General features: G+C 44.0%; 1 protein-coding gene across 4 annotated transcripts in view; it reads left to right on the forward strand.

The window, feature by feature from the left end:
* Positions 1-16228, forward strand: part of LOC134350283 (transcription factor COE2) — a 339453-nt gene that overhangs the window by 204967 nt on the left and 118258 nt on the right. For all 4 annotated transcript variants that reach the window (XM_063055319.1, XM_063055318.1, XM_063055321.1 and 1 more), the window contains one exon: positions 12236-12317. In XM_063055319.1, coding sequence (XP_062911389.1) covers positions 12236-12317 — 82 coding nt within the window. The remainder of the gene's footprint in view (positions 1-12235; positions 12318-16228) is intronic.

A 16228-nucleotide genomic window follows, 5' to 3' on the forward strand; every position in this document is an offset into this window, starting at 1 on the left:
GCCTATTCCTGTGCTGTGAAGATAGGTGGAAGGGCAGGTAGTTTTGAGGAAGCTGAGAGGCTACAGAAGGACTTTCACAGATTAGGAGAATGGGCAAAGACGTGGTCATAGTCATAGTCATACTTCATTGATCCCGGGGGAAATTGGTTTTCGTTACAGTTGCACCATAAATAACTAAGTAGTAATAAAACCATAAATAGTTAAATAGTAATATGTAAATTATGCCAGGAAATAAGTCCAGGACCAGCCTATTGGCTCAGGGTGTCTGACCCTCCAAGGGAGGAGTTGTAATGTTTGATGGCCACAGGTAGGAATGACTTGCTATGACGCCCTGTGTTGCAACTCGGTGGAATAAGTCTCTGGCTGAATGTACTCCTGTGCCCAACCAGTACATCATGTAGTGCGTGGGAGACATTGTCCAAGATGGTATGCAACTTGGACAGCATCCTGTTTTCAGACACCACCGTCAGAGAGTCCAGTTCCATCCCCACAACATCACTGACCTTATGAATGAGTTTGTTGATTCTGTTGGTGTCTGCTACCCTCAGCCTGCTGCCCCAGCACACAACAGCAAACATGATCGCACTGGCCACCACAGACTCATAGAACATCCTCAGCATCATCCGACAGATGTTAAAGGACCTCAGTCTCCTCAGGAAATAGAGACGGCTCTGACCCTTCTTGTAGACAGCCTCAGTGTTCTTAGACCAGTCCAGTTTATTGTCAATTCGTATCCCCAGGTATTTGTAATCCTCCACCATGTCCACAGGTGACCCCCTGGATGAAAACAGGGGTCACTGGTGCCTTAGCACATGGCAGATGGAATACAGTGTTGGGAAGTGTATGGCCTTGCATTTTGCTAGAAGAAATAAAAGCACAGATTATTTACTAAATGAAGAGAAAATTCAAAACTCTGAACTACAAAGGAATTTAGGGGTCCTTGTGCAGGACTCCCTAAAGGTTAATCTGCAGGTTGAGTTGGTGTTCAGAAAGGCAAATGCAAAGTTAGCATTCATTTTGAGAGGATTAGATGTTGAGACTATTTAAGGCACTAGCGAGGCCTCACTTGGAGTATTGTGAGCAGTTTTGGCTTTCTTATTTGAGAAAGGATGACCTGCCATTGGGGAGGGTTCAAAGGAGGTTTACGAAAATGATTTGGGATTGAAAGGCTTATCATTTGAGGAGTGTTTGTAGCCCCGGACCTATACTCACTGGTTTAGAAGAATGAGGGGATCTCATTGAAACTTATTAAATGTTGAAAGGCCTCTAGAAATGTGGAGAGGATGTTTCCTGTGCTGGGACAGTCTAAGACCAGAGGACACAGCGTCAGAATACAGGGATGTCCATATAGAATGGAGACGAAGAGAAATTTCTTTAGCTACAGAATGGCGAAATGAAGGCCAAATTGCCTACTTCTGCTCCTATAACTTATGGTCTTAAGGTATCTTTTTATGACTCTATTACAATTGTGGCTGCACAGCTCTCTGGGACATCGTGAGTCAGGAGAACAAAGTAAACACTAATCTTCTTTCCTTTCTCTCTAATCTGAGAACACTCAGTTCTTCAGACAACTTTCATCTGGACTTTTTTTTTATAAGTTGTTTGTAAGTGGTGAACCTTCAGATGTAACCTGCAGGAATCTCCTATTGGGGTCCATTAGCGGATGTGCATATAGAAAGACACGACTCCACTGCATCTTGTGCGTTTATTGATGAGTAGGACCTGGGTTTACTGAAAGGGATGGTTTAACTCTGCACCTCAAGCCCCCCAAATAAATGGGTGGTTACATTTACCATCTTCCAAGAGGACCATAGCCTTGTTGTGGTTTGGATGCTTGTGTGCCTCAAAGACCTGGAGAGCGAAGTTGGCTGCAATCAAGGCTTTATGTTCTGACTCTTGGTAGGGTCACTCATGCCAAACAGGTCAAAGAGTAGAGGCCAGACTAAGAGTGGTCCACCACTCCTCCAGTTTCGGGGGTTCAGCTCAGGGCTAACAAACCTGACTGGTAAGACAAAATTGTTACGGAAACAGCAATGAAGAATCCTTCTGCGTCTGAGTGCGATGGTATTCCTGAGTCTCCACCTGGGACTTGCGTGACTGACAGCAGTGAAAACCAAGAGGAAACTACTGACATGGTGGAGGAAGCCCTGAACACCGCCAAAAATGGAAGACCTTCACTGCTGCCCTAAACACCAGCAGTGTGATGGGCAGTTCTGAAGAACCGAGTGTTCTCAGATTAGGGAGAAAGGAAAGCAGATTAGTGTTTACACTGCAGCATAATTCCTTTTGACATAGAAGCACTTTTGGCCCATTGGGTCATTGGCAGCTCTTAGAACATCCCACTCCCCTCTAGTTTCCCCTGTCTCCCAAGCGCCGCACCCCCGCCAAATCTTGCTAGATTTTACCACTCATTTACAGACTGAGGTAATTTACAGAGGCCAGTGAATGTTTCAACCCACGCACCTTTGGGATGTGGGAGGAAATGGGAATGTCTGGAAATCTTTCAGGGTTCCAATACATTTTTCAAGCATTGAGATGTTTCTGAAGAGGAGGTATTTTTTTGCAGAAAAGGTCATAACTGAAGTTAACCTGTGATGTACCTGCCTCAGGACTGCTGAGTGAAATAGTGTACAGGAAGATTTAGAAAGGCAATAAATGGCTGATGCAAGAAATCTGAACTGAAAGCAGGAAATGCTGAAAATATTCAGCAGGTTGGGCAGCTTTTTCGGAGAGTCAAAGTTGATTATCAAGGTACATGTATGTTACCGTAGACTACCTTGAGATTAATTTTCTTGCAGGCATTTATAGGAAAATAAAAAAAAACAATAAAATTTCTGAAAAACGATACATACCAAAGACTAATGAAGAACGAATTTACAAAAATCATCTGAATAATAAATAAAAATGTACACCAATAATATTGAGAACATGAACTATAGAGTCCTTGGAAGTGAGTCTATAATTTGTGGAGTCATTTCAGCATTGAGTTAAGTGATGTTATCCATGCTGATTCAGGAACCTGATGGTTATAGGGTAATAACTGTTCCTGGACCTGGATGGTAGAGAGAAATAGGATTAACAATTCAGGCAGTGAACTTTCTTCAGAACAAAGGGAGCATTACTGTATTGCAAACCCTTACTACCCCTGCTTTGGGAATGTTTGATGGGACTGTGTCGTGGAAGCTTTGCTCTATGTGCTAAGAATATCATATCTGGATTGGACTGTTTGGTGGGATAGTTACAAGAAGCTTTGCTCTACATGCAAACTATGTCATAGCTGCTTGGGACTGATGGGACAGTGTAGAGAGGAAGCTTTGTTCTATGTACAAACCATATCATATTTACCTGGGACTGTTTGATGGGACAGTGTAGAGGAAGCTTTGCTCTACATGCAAACTATGTCATATCTGCTTGGGGCTGTTTGATGGGACAGTGTAGAGGAAGCTTTGCTCCACGTGCAGACCATATCATATCTGCCTAGGACTGTTTGATGGGAGAGCGAGGAGAGAGAGCTTGACTCTGTATCTAAACTGTTCTGTGCTTGCACTGCGAATGTTTGCTGGGAGACTACAGAGGGAGCTTTATTCTTTAATCAACCTGTGCTGCACCTGCTCTGAGAGTGTTTGATGGTGAGACTGATTCTGAACTGCAAAGAGCCCCTGTTACAAATATCTACAGGAGGCAAGTAAAATGGCAAGTTTTGTAACTGACAATCACATCAGAGAGAGATTGCAACAGCAACATGGAAACAGAGTATGTTTTTCTTGTAAGATCAATTTAAGGTTATAATTCAAGCCTGTCCACCAGATGTGGATCGAGAGATGCTTAGACTGGTTATTGATTGAATGTTGCCTTCTTCTCGAAGGCACTAAATCGAGCTGTGCTCGGAGAGGTTGAAGTGTGTAGGCTACGGCTCATTTAAACCCTCCGTCGAAACCTGGCGCTGACCTCTTCGAGGTTTACACAATCTATAACAACAGTCGGCCGAGGAGGTCCAGCGTTACACTTGCGAGTCTGCTGGCAGTACGGCAGGGATTGTGCGCATGCCGGAGGATGTAAAGAGGATTCGGGGCGATATGGGGGAGGCACGGTAACATAGCAGTTAGAATGCCAGTGATCACCGATCAGTGCTCAAGTGCCACCACAGTCTGTGGGATTTTGTACATTCTCCCCGTGACCGTGTGCTCCAGTTTCTCCCCATAGTTCAAAGACTTATGGTTAGGGTTTCGGTTACTGCGTTCTGGGCATGCTATGTTGGTGCCAGAAGTGTGGCAGCGCTTGCAGGCCGCCCCCAGCACAATCTTTGCTGATTTGATTTGAACAGAACGACACCTTTCATTGCATATTTTGATGTATATGTAACAAAGCAAATCTTCATCTTAATGTGAGAGGGTGAGAACGTGGCAGACGGAATACAGTGTAATGTGGAAAAATGTGACATTATCAACTTTGGTGTATGTAACAGTAAAAAAAGAATTAAATGGTGAGTGATTTGGCAGTGCTGATGTTCAGAAGTACCTGGGTGTGTTTGTACACCAGTCGCTGTAGGGCTATCATGCAGGTGTACCAAGTATTAAGAGGTATATGAATAAAAAACACTTCCTGCAATTTTGTAGGACCTTGCTGAGATGCACCTGGAGTATTGTGGACAACTTTGTTCTCCTGACTAAGGAAGGATGTATTTATGAGAGAGAGAAGGCCATTGAGTAATACAGCATGGAAACAGGCCTTTCGGCCCAACTAATTGATGCTGACCTGGATGTATTGGTTTATTATTGTCACATCTTCAAAGTTCAAGGTACATTTATTATCAAAGTATGTACAAATTATACGACCTTGAGATTTGTCTACTTACAGGCAGCCTCCAAAACGAGAAGACAGGTTAAAAAAAAAGACCAGCGCCCGATGTGCAGAGAGAGAGAAAAAAAACAACAAATCACGCAAACAATAAAGCAAGCATCAGCATTCAGAACAAAACTGAGTCCATAGACCCAAACCCCTGAGCAGGCCCGTAGTCTCAGCCTCAGTTCACAGCGGGGCAAATCACATGTACTGAAATACAGTGAAGACTGTGTCTTGCATACTGATCATAAGGATCAATTCATTACCCAGTGCACTGAGGTAGAACAAGATCAACAATAACAACGCAGAATAAAGAGTAGCAGCTACAGAGAAAGTGCAGTGCAGCCAAATAATAAAGTTCAAGGTCATAACGAGGTAGACTGTGAGGTCAAGAGCCTATCTTATCATACTATGGCCAATTGAACTCATCCCATTTGCCTGTACTTGTTCCATATTAGAAAGAACTTCCCCATTAGAACATAGAGCACAAGAACAAGCTCTTCGACCCACAATGCTGTGCTGAACTAATTAAGCTAATGCCATCTAGTCAGTTCTGTGTCAATATGGCCCATATCTCTCCATTCTTTATATATTCATGTGCCTATGAGGGCAGTCCTCAAGAGGACCACAGCCTTGCCGTGGGGCTTGGAGGTTTGCGTGCCTCAATGACCCGGAGAGCTATGTTGGCTGGAGTCAGGGCTTTAGGCTTTGGCTCTTGGTAGGGTCACCTATGCCAAACGGGTCAAAGGGAAGAGGTCAGACTAAGAGTGGTCCACTGGTCCTCCAGGTTTGGAGGCTCAGCTCAGGGCCAATACCCGTCACTGGTAAAACAAAACTGTTACAGAAACAGCAATGAAGAACCCTTCTACATCCGAGTGCGATGATATTCCTGAGTCCCCACCCAGGACTTGCAAGACGGACAGTCGTGAAAACCAAGCTACTGACATGATGAAGGAAGCCCTGAACACTGCCAGAGACGGAGGACCTTCATTACTGCTCTAAACACCTGTAGGTATGAGGGCAGTAAAGATTTACCGGATGGTTTTGCTTTAGGAACAGTGATTGAGGAGGCTGGGGCTGCATTCTCTGGACTTTAGAAGAATGATAGGCAATCTTACTATCACCATTTTTATCAGGCTTTATGGGATGGATGCAGGGGAATGTTTACCCAGTTGAAGAATCTGGGCACATTGGACAGAGTGTCAGGATTAGGTGGAAGGTGAGGAGAAATAGTTTTGCTTAGAGTGTTGGTGAAACTTATGAATTCTTCACACTGGATGATTGTGGAGACTAAGCCATTGTGGTCATTCAAACCAGAGATGGATAAAAAGGGAATATCAATGGACGAGGGTTAGTATATGACTATGACACTGACCTAGGTGACCATATTGAATGGCGGAGCGGGTTTGAACGGTTGGGTAGCCTTGGAGCAGCACGGTAACGTAACGATTAGTGCAACCACTTTACAGTGCCAGCAGTAAGATCCAGTTCGATTCCCGCCACTATCTATAAGGAGTTTGTATGTTTTCCATGTGCCTGCATGGGTTTCCTCTGGGTGCTCTGGCTTCCTCCTGCATTCCAAAGAAGTACGGGTTATTAAATTGTGGGCATGTTATGTTGGTGCCGAAATCATGGCAACACTTGTGGGCTGCCCAACACATTCCTTGCTGATTTGATTTGACACAATTAACACACGAGAAATAAAGCTATAACCTTTCAAAAATCTTCTTTACTCCTGCTTTTTTTCCTCATCTCCCCTTCCATCCTTAATTTACCTTAAGATTACAAGTCAGGTATGATGTAGGCAATCATGGTCTCATGACTATGATTGTTCTTGGCAAACTTTTCTACAGAAATAGTTCATTATCGCTTTCTTCTGGGCAGTGTCTTTACAAGACAGGTGACCCCAGCCATGATCAGTACTCTTCAGAGATTGTCTGCCTGGTGTCAGTGGTCACATAACCTGGACTTGTGATATGCACCAGCTGCTCATACAACCATCCACCACCAGCTCCCATGGCTTCATGTGACCGTGATCGAGGAGCTAAGCAGGTGCTACACCTTGCCCAACAGTGATCAGCAGGCAAGAAGAGGGAAGGAGTACCTTACACCTCCTTTGGTAGAGACAATTCTCCACTCTGCCACCCAAAAGGAAATATGGATCCCAAATAACATGGCTGACGTAAGTGTGGGCAATATTTTAATGATAGGCCTGTTTTACAAATGGGAACCAGACGCAGCTCCTGCTACACAGACTCGTTGAAGACTTGACGTTGAAGTGGATTTGTCACCATATTGTGTAAAATAAATCACAGTAAAAGAGCCGCACGTTAATAACCAGATACAGCTGTGTGCAACCCAAGCAACAGGGTACTTAACCTCAGTCTTTTTGCCAGCCCACTCATTATCAACTCGTTTTCAATTCCTGGAGCATATTAGAAACTGAACAGGATATTTTGTATTCAGGAAACATTTAGTAATCTATAAATTCAGTTATTTGTAGAGTAGTCATTGCAGTCTCGAAATGTTGTGGAATATTTTACTCTTTCAGGATGAAGCAGTAAATTGGATTCAGCATTGGCTTAGCAAGTAAAGGCAGAGAATGGTAGTAGAGGGGTGCTTGTCTGACTGGAGGCCTGTGACTCGTGATGTGCCGCTGGGATTGGGGCTGGTCTGTTGTTGTTTGTCATAGATGATAATGTGGTAAAGCAGATCAGGAAATTTGCAGATGTCACCTATTTGGGGGCATAGTGGACAGCGAGGAAGGCTATCAAAGTTTGAATTAAGATCTTGACCAGCTGGGAAAATGGGAGAGGGAACTTAATGCAGATTAAGTGTGAGATGTGTCACTTTAGCAGGATGAACCAGGAGGGGATATGCACAGTGGTTAGTAAGGCACTGGGGTGTGTGGTGGAACAAAGGGATCTGGGAATACAGATCCATTGTTCCTTGAAAGTGGCTTCACAGGTAGAAGGGGCCATAAAAAGGGGGTTTTGGCACCTTGCCCTTCATAAATCAGAGCACTGGGCATGGGAGTTGGGAAGTTATGTTGAAGCTGTGTAAGATGTTGGTGAGGCTGAACTTGGAGTGTCGTGTGCAGTTCTCGTTGCCGACCTACAGAAAAGATATCAATAAGATTGAAAGAGTGCAGAGAAAAGTTTACAAGATGTTGCCACAACTTGAGGACCTGAGTTACAGGGATAGGTTGAATAGGTTCACACATTATTTATCGAAGTGGAGGAGAACGAGGGGAGATGTTGTAGAAGCACATAAAATGACGAGGGGTATAGATAGATTGAATGAATGCAGGCATCTCACCCTCAGATTGGGTGAGACTAGAACTAGAGGTCACAGGTTGATGGTGAAAGGTGAAATATTTACAGGGAACCTGAAAGGGAACTTCTTCACTCAGAGGGTGGTGTAGGTGTGGAAAGAGTTGGCGGATGAAAGGAGGCAGTAGGTGAACGTTCAATTGCAACATTTAAGGGAAGTCTGGATGACAGGGGCATGGAAGGCTATGGTCCAGGTGTGGGTCGATGGGACTCGGCAGAAAAACAGGTGGGAATAGACTAGATGGGCTGAAGGGCCTACTTCTGTGCTGTAGTACTCTATGACAGACACTTCCACAGAGGGGAGAGTCTTTGAACTGGAAAGGCCTCTGTGACTTTCATGTACTGAGGGCTGTAGACGTATTAATATCTTGTCATTAAAGTCATTGAATGGAATGCATTCCTATACCACCTTTAAAGGTCTATGTCCGGTCATGCTTCACAGAGTTTATGATGATAAAAGTTGCTGCTGAACTTCATCGGGAGAAATGCAGCCAGTCACTCAAGAACTTGGCAAGAGCAGCACAGAAAATGCCCAAGGCACTCAGAGGACCAGGGGGCATCTGTGGCAAGAGAAACAGGATTATTGAAACCTTTCTGCTGAAGGATCGTTGACCCGAAATGTTAATTCTGTTTCTTTCTGCACAGATCCGACTGACCCGCTGAGTATTGGCAGCACTTTCTGATTTTACTTCAGATTTCTGGGACAGCTAACGTAGCCAAGTTCAATTCCTGCCACTGTCTGTAAGGACTTTGTCTGTACTCCCTGTGACTATGTGGGTTGCCTCTGGGTGTCATGGCTTCCTCCCACATTCCAAAGACATACGGGTTAACAGGTCACATGTTGTAATTAGGTGGTGCAGGCTCATAGAGCCTGTTATTATGATTATGATAATGAGGACACGCAGTCCCCTTTTATTGTCATTTAGTAATGCATGCATTAAGAAATGATAAAATGTTTTTCCGGAATGATATCATGAAAACACATGACAAACTGACTTAAAAACTAACAAAAACCACGTAATTATAACATATAGTTACAACAGTGCAAAGCAATACCATAATTTGATAAGAACAGACCATGGCACAGTAAAAGTCTCAAAGTCTCTCGAAAGTCCCATCATCTCACGCAGACGGTGAAACTCCAGTGCCGTCAACTTGCCGATGCAGCATCCTGGAAGCATCCGACCACAGTCCGACTCCGAGTCCGTCCGAAAACTCCAAGCCTCTGACCACCTCTTTGACACCGAGCACCGAGCACCATCTCTGCCGAGCGCTTCGACCCCAGCCCCGGCAGCAGGCAATAGGCAAAGCTGAGGATTTGGGGCCTTCGTCTCCGGAGATTCTCCATCGCACAGTAGCAGCGGCAGCGAAGCAGGCATTTCAGAAGTTTCTCCAGATGTTCCTCTCCGCTTCTCACGTCTGTCTCCATCAAATCCGGATTGTACACAGCCCCCTAGTTACACGTATCGATATTCACTCAGAACGGCCGCGCGCGCTGCGTCGCGCCGCCATCTTCTCCTCCCTCATGCTGTATCTCTCAATTTAAAATAAATAAATGTATTATAGCATCTGCAGTTTTTATTTTGTTTTTCCCTTCATGAAGGAGTGCCTTGGAGGGGAGAGAAGGAGGAAGGTTTATGGAGGCAATTCTAAGCAGCTAGAGGCTAGGCTGTGAATGGTGTAGTCACACACAGGGTCAAGTAGAAGGCCTAGATTAGAGAAGTACAGAGATGCCAGTGGATCTCAGAGCTGGAGGAGTTAACAAATCGAAGGGTAGTGTTTGTAGTGTTCAGGATATCAGACAGAGATTAGACAATAAGAGTAAATGTTTTACTATTGAGGTGTTTCCTAACTAGGTCAATGAGCTCAGAGATGCTGGGCGAACGGGTGGAAATTAGGACAGAGATTTGGATGACATGAGAGTTATGAAGAACAGATGGTGATAGTGAACTGGAATAACCGAGTCTGGATGTAAGAAATGATGAAGGATCTCGGCCCGAGACGTCGATTGCTTATTTCCCTCCATAGATACTGCCTGACCTGCTGAGTTTCTCCAGTATTTTGTTGCGTTAATCAAGGCTGTTAGGTTCTAACAACAGAGGTAAAAGGGTAGGGGGTGGCTGTCAAAGTTAACTTAATATTAAAATTATTATATGCTACATGTACTATATTGAGATTCATTTTCAGGAATATAGAGATACAATAGAATTTATGAAAACACTTTACATAAATAAAGATTGACAATCAATGTGCTAAAGAAAATTGTTCAAATTTTAAAAATAAAGAGGTAAATAAATGAATGGATGATTCAATGGTTGGATGGAAGGATGGATGGGTGGATGGACGGGTAGACAGACGGACAGTTGGATGGATGGACAGAGCGATGAGTGGATAGATAATACTGACAATATGAGTTGAAATAATTGGGATAAGGTAGTGTTGTGATTAGATTATTGGCGAGCACCCCAAACATTGATCTGGAAATGTGAGTCAAATCCCATCACAGGAGTTGGGGGTACTTAAACACAAATAACTCTAGAATTTATTTAAAAATAAGAACTGTCAGTAATAGTAACCATGAAGCTTGAATTATCTAGTTGACTAATGTCATTTGGAAAAGGAAATCTGCCATCTCAGGCAAGTTGACCCTTCGTGTGACTCAATACCACACCATTGATCACATCTACACAGAGCACTACCACAAGAAAGCAGAATCCATCGTCAAAACCCCCCTCCACCCAGCCCATGCTCTCTCTCGCTGTAGCCATCAGGAAGGAGATACAGGAGCTGAGGTCCCACACCACCAGGTTTAGGAGCAGTTATTACCCTTAAACCATCAGGCTCCTGAACCAGCGTGGATAACTTCACCCCAGCACTGAACTGATTCCTCAATAATCCTGATTCTGATTCTGAAATACCTTGGTCTCAGGAACGACACTTTCAGTTTCGAGGAAGTTTGTGGCAGAATACATGCAGGAATTAGAGAAATGCATGGCCCAGATGAAGCCATGCGGCCCATAAACCTATTGTAGTTATTGCCCTCCTCCCATCTTAGACCATAGTCTACCCCCTCTACTCCATCCCCACTTAACTACTAGCAGATCCTTGCCACAACTCTCAGTTTGTGCAACAGAGTGCTGTCTTCCTCTTCTCTCTATCGCACCTTCCTCTCCAGTCCTTTGCTGTGAACTACAGGTCTCAGTTGCCAGTGGTCTGCACAAAGGGAAAATACAGTGGGGTATTATCGTGGGGCGTAGCAGTTAGCGCAACACTGTCACAGCGCCAGCAATCCGGGTTCGTTTCCGCCGCTGCACAGTCTCCCCATAAGCACGTGGGTTTCCTCCGGGTGCTCTGGTTTCATCTCACTTTCAAAAGACAAATGGGTCACATTGGTGTAATTGGGCAGTGCGGGTTTATTGCACTGGAAGGGCCCGTAACTGTGCTGTATCTGTAAATAAAAAATTAAAAATTAAATTACCTAGGTTGGGTAGAACAGACTTGTACCTATAAGAGTTCGGAATGACTGGAAAGGATCTTGACTGAAGTATGTAAGACCCTGAGGGATTTGCAGGGTGGACATGGAGAGGATATTTCCTCCTATGGGAGAATGTAGAGCCAGGGGTCAAGGGTCAGCATTGAAACACAAGAGGAGATGACCTTTATCAAGGGCAATGATGCGATATGGAATAAATCTGAATTTAACAGAAATGAGGCCAGCTTCTTTCTTTCAGAGGGTCATGAGTCTTTGGAACTCTCTTCCTCAAAGGAAGGTGGATGCAGAGTCTTTAAGGCAGAGGTCGATAGATTTTTGATAAGTGAGGGGGTGAAAGGTTCTGTGGGTAGACAGGAATGCAGACTTCAGGTTACAATCAGATTGAACATGATCTTCTTAACTGGTGGGAAGATTTGAGTGGCTGACTGACCCGTTCCCACTACTGCTGCTAGTTACCACATTCCTGCAACAGAGAATTCCCACAGTTAAGGAAATGTGGATTTTATTGCAGTGTTCTTTGCTTCTTGCGGGGCACACCAGTGAAAAAGTATGTTTGCTTTGTTTTCAGATTCTTCTTGAAGTTCTTCCTGAAGTGTAATCAGAACTGCTTGAAAACAGCGGGGAACCCTCGGGACATGCGCCGATTTCAGGTACCGTAAAGCATTCCCACTCGCTCCATATCACAGATTGAGGTCACCATTTTGGTGAGGAATATATAAGACCCGTGGGCAGGAGGTGATCAGTGTTGGAGATCAGGAATGCTATAGGGTGGTCCTTCCCACAAGCAACTTGCCTCTGGCGGGAAGCCTGTGCGATTTTTCAGCCTGCAAGCCAGGAAACACCAACGATAGAACGTGCCACCGTGTTCTTGGATGGGGTCTGCTAATGCAGCCTCAAAGGATGGTTCCAAACCAAAGGCAGTTGAGTTAATTGTGGCACAGTCTGTCGCTTTCTCCACTCCAAGTCATAGGACAACAGCCCTTCAGACAAACATGTTCATGCTGATTGAGGTGTCCATCAAAGTTAGTCCCATTTGCCAGTCTAAGCTAGTCAGATATCCCCCCAGACTTCTCCTATCTATGTACCTACCCCGACGTCTTTTACATACACTCAGTAAAACTTTATTAGGTACTCAAATGGAACTTGATGTGGTCTTTTGCTGCTGTAGCCCATCCACTTCAAGGTGCGACATGCTGTGCATTCAGAGATGCTCTCCAGCACACCACTGTCGTAACGTGTAGTTACTGTCGTCTTCCTGTCAGCTTGAAACAGTCCGGCCATTCTCCTCTGACCTCTTTCATGAACAAGACATTTTCACCTACACAACTGCCACTCACGGGATGATTTTTGTTGGTCGCACTATTGTCTGTAAATTCGAGAGACTGTTGTGCATGAAAATCCCGGGAGATCAGCAGTTTCAGGGATACTCATACCACCCCATCTGGCACCAATGAACATTCCATGGTCAAATTCACTTAGATTACATTTCTTCCCCATTCTGATGTTTGGTCTGAATAATTCCTGAACCTCTTGACCATCTGTGCATGCTTTTACACATTGAGCTGCTGCCACATGATTGGCTGATTTTCCTTTCCCTGGGAAAAAGACAGTGTGCATTCTATATCCCTAATGGTTTTACACACCTCGATAAGAGTTAGCAACATCTGGGTTCAAGTCCTCCTCTTGAAGCATGAAAGTGAAAATTTTGTATGACCTTGTGGGAACAATACCAAGGAAGGTCTAAGATGTTGAAAACACCATCCACTGGGTGCGACACTAAACCAAGACCATATCTAGTTTCTCTATTGGATCTTAAGGAAGTGCTTGGGAGGAGAAGCAGGGGTCCTGATCAATCTTTATGCCTCAATTAATGTTACTCAAAACAAACAAAGCAGGTTATTTACTCACCGCAGCGTGAAGGTCTGTGGGATCTTTCTGTGTAAAAATTGGCTGCTGCAATGCTCCACTGGTGGCAACATTTCAGAATGTGCTTCATTGTCAGTCAAATGCTTTGGAAAGCCCTAAAACGCAAATCAAAGGTGTAGTACTAAAGAGGGGATTGGCTAGTGATGTACCTGAACCTAAGGTACATTTTGGAGCAGCTCGGCGATTCATTCCACATCTCACTCACGTTGCAGCAGATGCTGAGAAATGTGAGCCAGAGTAGGACCACTAATCCTGCCCCGACAGTTAATATCTCAACTCCGCCTCCGTCCTATTTGCTTACTGCCCGCTATGCCGCTGGTGACTCGGGCAGCAATGAAGTTCTCTATCTCTGTCTGTCTTTGGCCATCTTCTCTATTGTACTCCTGGTCTGGTGCGGGCTCCTCAGTCACACACAGATGTAGAAGGGCACTTCATTGCTGTTTCCGTAACAATTTATTTTTTGATCAGTCGGGATTGTTAGCCCCGAGCTGAATCCCCAAATCTGGAGGACCGGTGGACCACTCTTAGTCTGGTCTCCACCCTTTGACCTTTTTGACATGGGAGACTGTGCCAAGAGCCAAGGTAGCAAGCCCTGACTCTAGACAACATAACTCTCCACGTTGATGAGGCACACAAGCCTCCAAACCCAATGATTTTTTTTTGTGTTTTTTTAAACCATTCTCTGTAAACTCTAGAGTCTGCTGTGCATGAAATCTCAGGAGATCAGCAGTTTATGAGGTACTCAAACCACCCCATCTGGCACCAGCAACCATTCCATGGTCAAAGTCACTTAGATCACATTTCTTCCCCATTTTGATATTTGGTCTGAACAACAACTGAACCTCTTGATCATGTCTGCATGCTTTTATGCATTGAGTTGCTGTCACATGATTGGCTGATTAGATATTTTGCATCAATGAGCAGGTGTATCTAATAGAGTAGCTACTGAGTGTAGATTGTAAATAGCTGAGCCCCAGGCAATGATCGTCTTATCTTACCAGATTTTTCCTTGATCTATTGCACAGCGCATAATACATTGGGCTCAAACACACAGGTCCCTCGTTTGTATTACAACCTCTTGTTTAGTTACAACTTTGTAAAATTATGTGTCTGGTTTCCCTTTAGCCAACATCTAAAGGTCAAGATCAAAGTTGAGTTTATTGACATATGCTCAAGTACAATAAAAAACTCACTTGCAGCAGTGTCACAGGGACATAGCGTTAAGTTCAAATTTCAAACATTAAAGTACATACTATGTCACCACATACAACCCTAAGATTTAGTTTCTTGAGGGCATACTCAATAAATCCATAATAGAATAATAACCCATAACAGAATCAACGAAAGACTGCACCAACTTGGGCATTAGAAAGATTCAAGAAAAATATGGATTAAAAATAAATTCCATATAATGTTTACAGTAAGGAGCATAATTACAGGAACACAATTAGAACAAAAATGTCTATTTTAGTACAAAGTCTGTGTTGCTGAACTGTAGTGATTAGGGTTGTGTCAGATGGTTCAAGGACCGAATGATTGAAAGGGAGTGCGTAGCTATTCTCGATCCTGATGATGTGGGGCTTTTGCACCTGATGTTAGCTGTGAGAAGGTAGCATGGCCTGGATGGTGAGGATTTTTGATGATGTTGCCTTCTTGATGCAGCGCCTCCTGTAGATATTCCCGATGGTGGGGCAGGGTGTGTCCATCATATATTGAGCTGATCCACGATTCTTTGGAGGTTCATATGTTCCCGCGCGTTCAACGTGTCGTACCAGACCCTGATGCAACCAGTCAAGATAGCTTCAACAGTACATCTGTGGAAGTGTGAGTGTTTAGTGACAAGTCAAACTTCCTTCAGCACCCCAGAAACTAAAGACTCTGTTGTACCTTCCTTGTTAGTGCATCTACGTGCTGGTTTCAGAATGGGTCATCTGATGTGGTGGTACCCAGGAATCTAAGGCTGTTGACTTCTCCACTGCCAATCCCTCACTGCAGACTGAACTACGAAGGCTCTAAAAAATCAAATGTTTGCTGAAGTGTCCTGTTAATAAATCTGTGCTCTCTTGCCAGTCTAATGACCGTACACCACTTCCTCCTTCCTCCTGTTGAATGAGATTATATTCTGAATGATGAAGACCAGTCCAGAACCCCTATAATTCTAGAAGATAAAAATCAACGTATTCTTGCTCTCTGCACCCATTCATTTTGAAATCTTACAGCAGAGGCGAGGAAATGTATTGGATTTTATTCCCGTTCTTTTATTTTATAACTGAGTTAAATTTTCTTAACTTCCTCATTTTCACTCAACCTTTCATTCCTCACTGTTTTCCGGTTAAATTCTGTATCTTCTGACATGAAATGAGGTGCAAAAGTATTTACACGATGTCCTTGCTATTTCCCTGTTTCCTGTCATAATTCCTTCTGTCTCTGCATGTAAAGGACCTACATTTACCTCCTTTCTAAAAAAAAAATAAACCTATCTCCGAATGGTAACATCTCGCTCTATTTCCCTTCTTCCGGTCATCTTGTCAACTGCTAAGTCTTCCCATTCTTCAGGGCCCTTTTACAACATTGCATGCCTCTTTCCTTTCAATCTTTAACTTCTCCCTTAGGTCCTACCTAGTACCAGTCCTCT

Source organism: Mobula hypostoma, chromosome 8, assembly GCF_963921235.1.
Source record: "Mobula hypostoma chromosome 8, sMobHyp1.1, whole genome shotgun sequence".
Lineage (NCBI taxonomy): Eukaryota > Metazoa > Chordata > Chondrichthyes > Myliobatiformes > Myliobatidae > Mobula > Mobula hypostoma.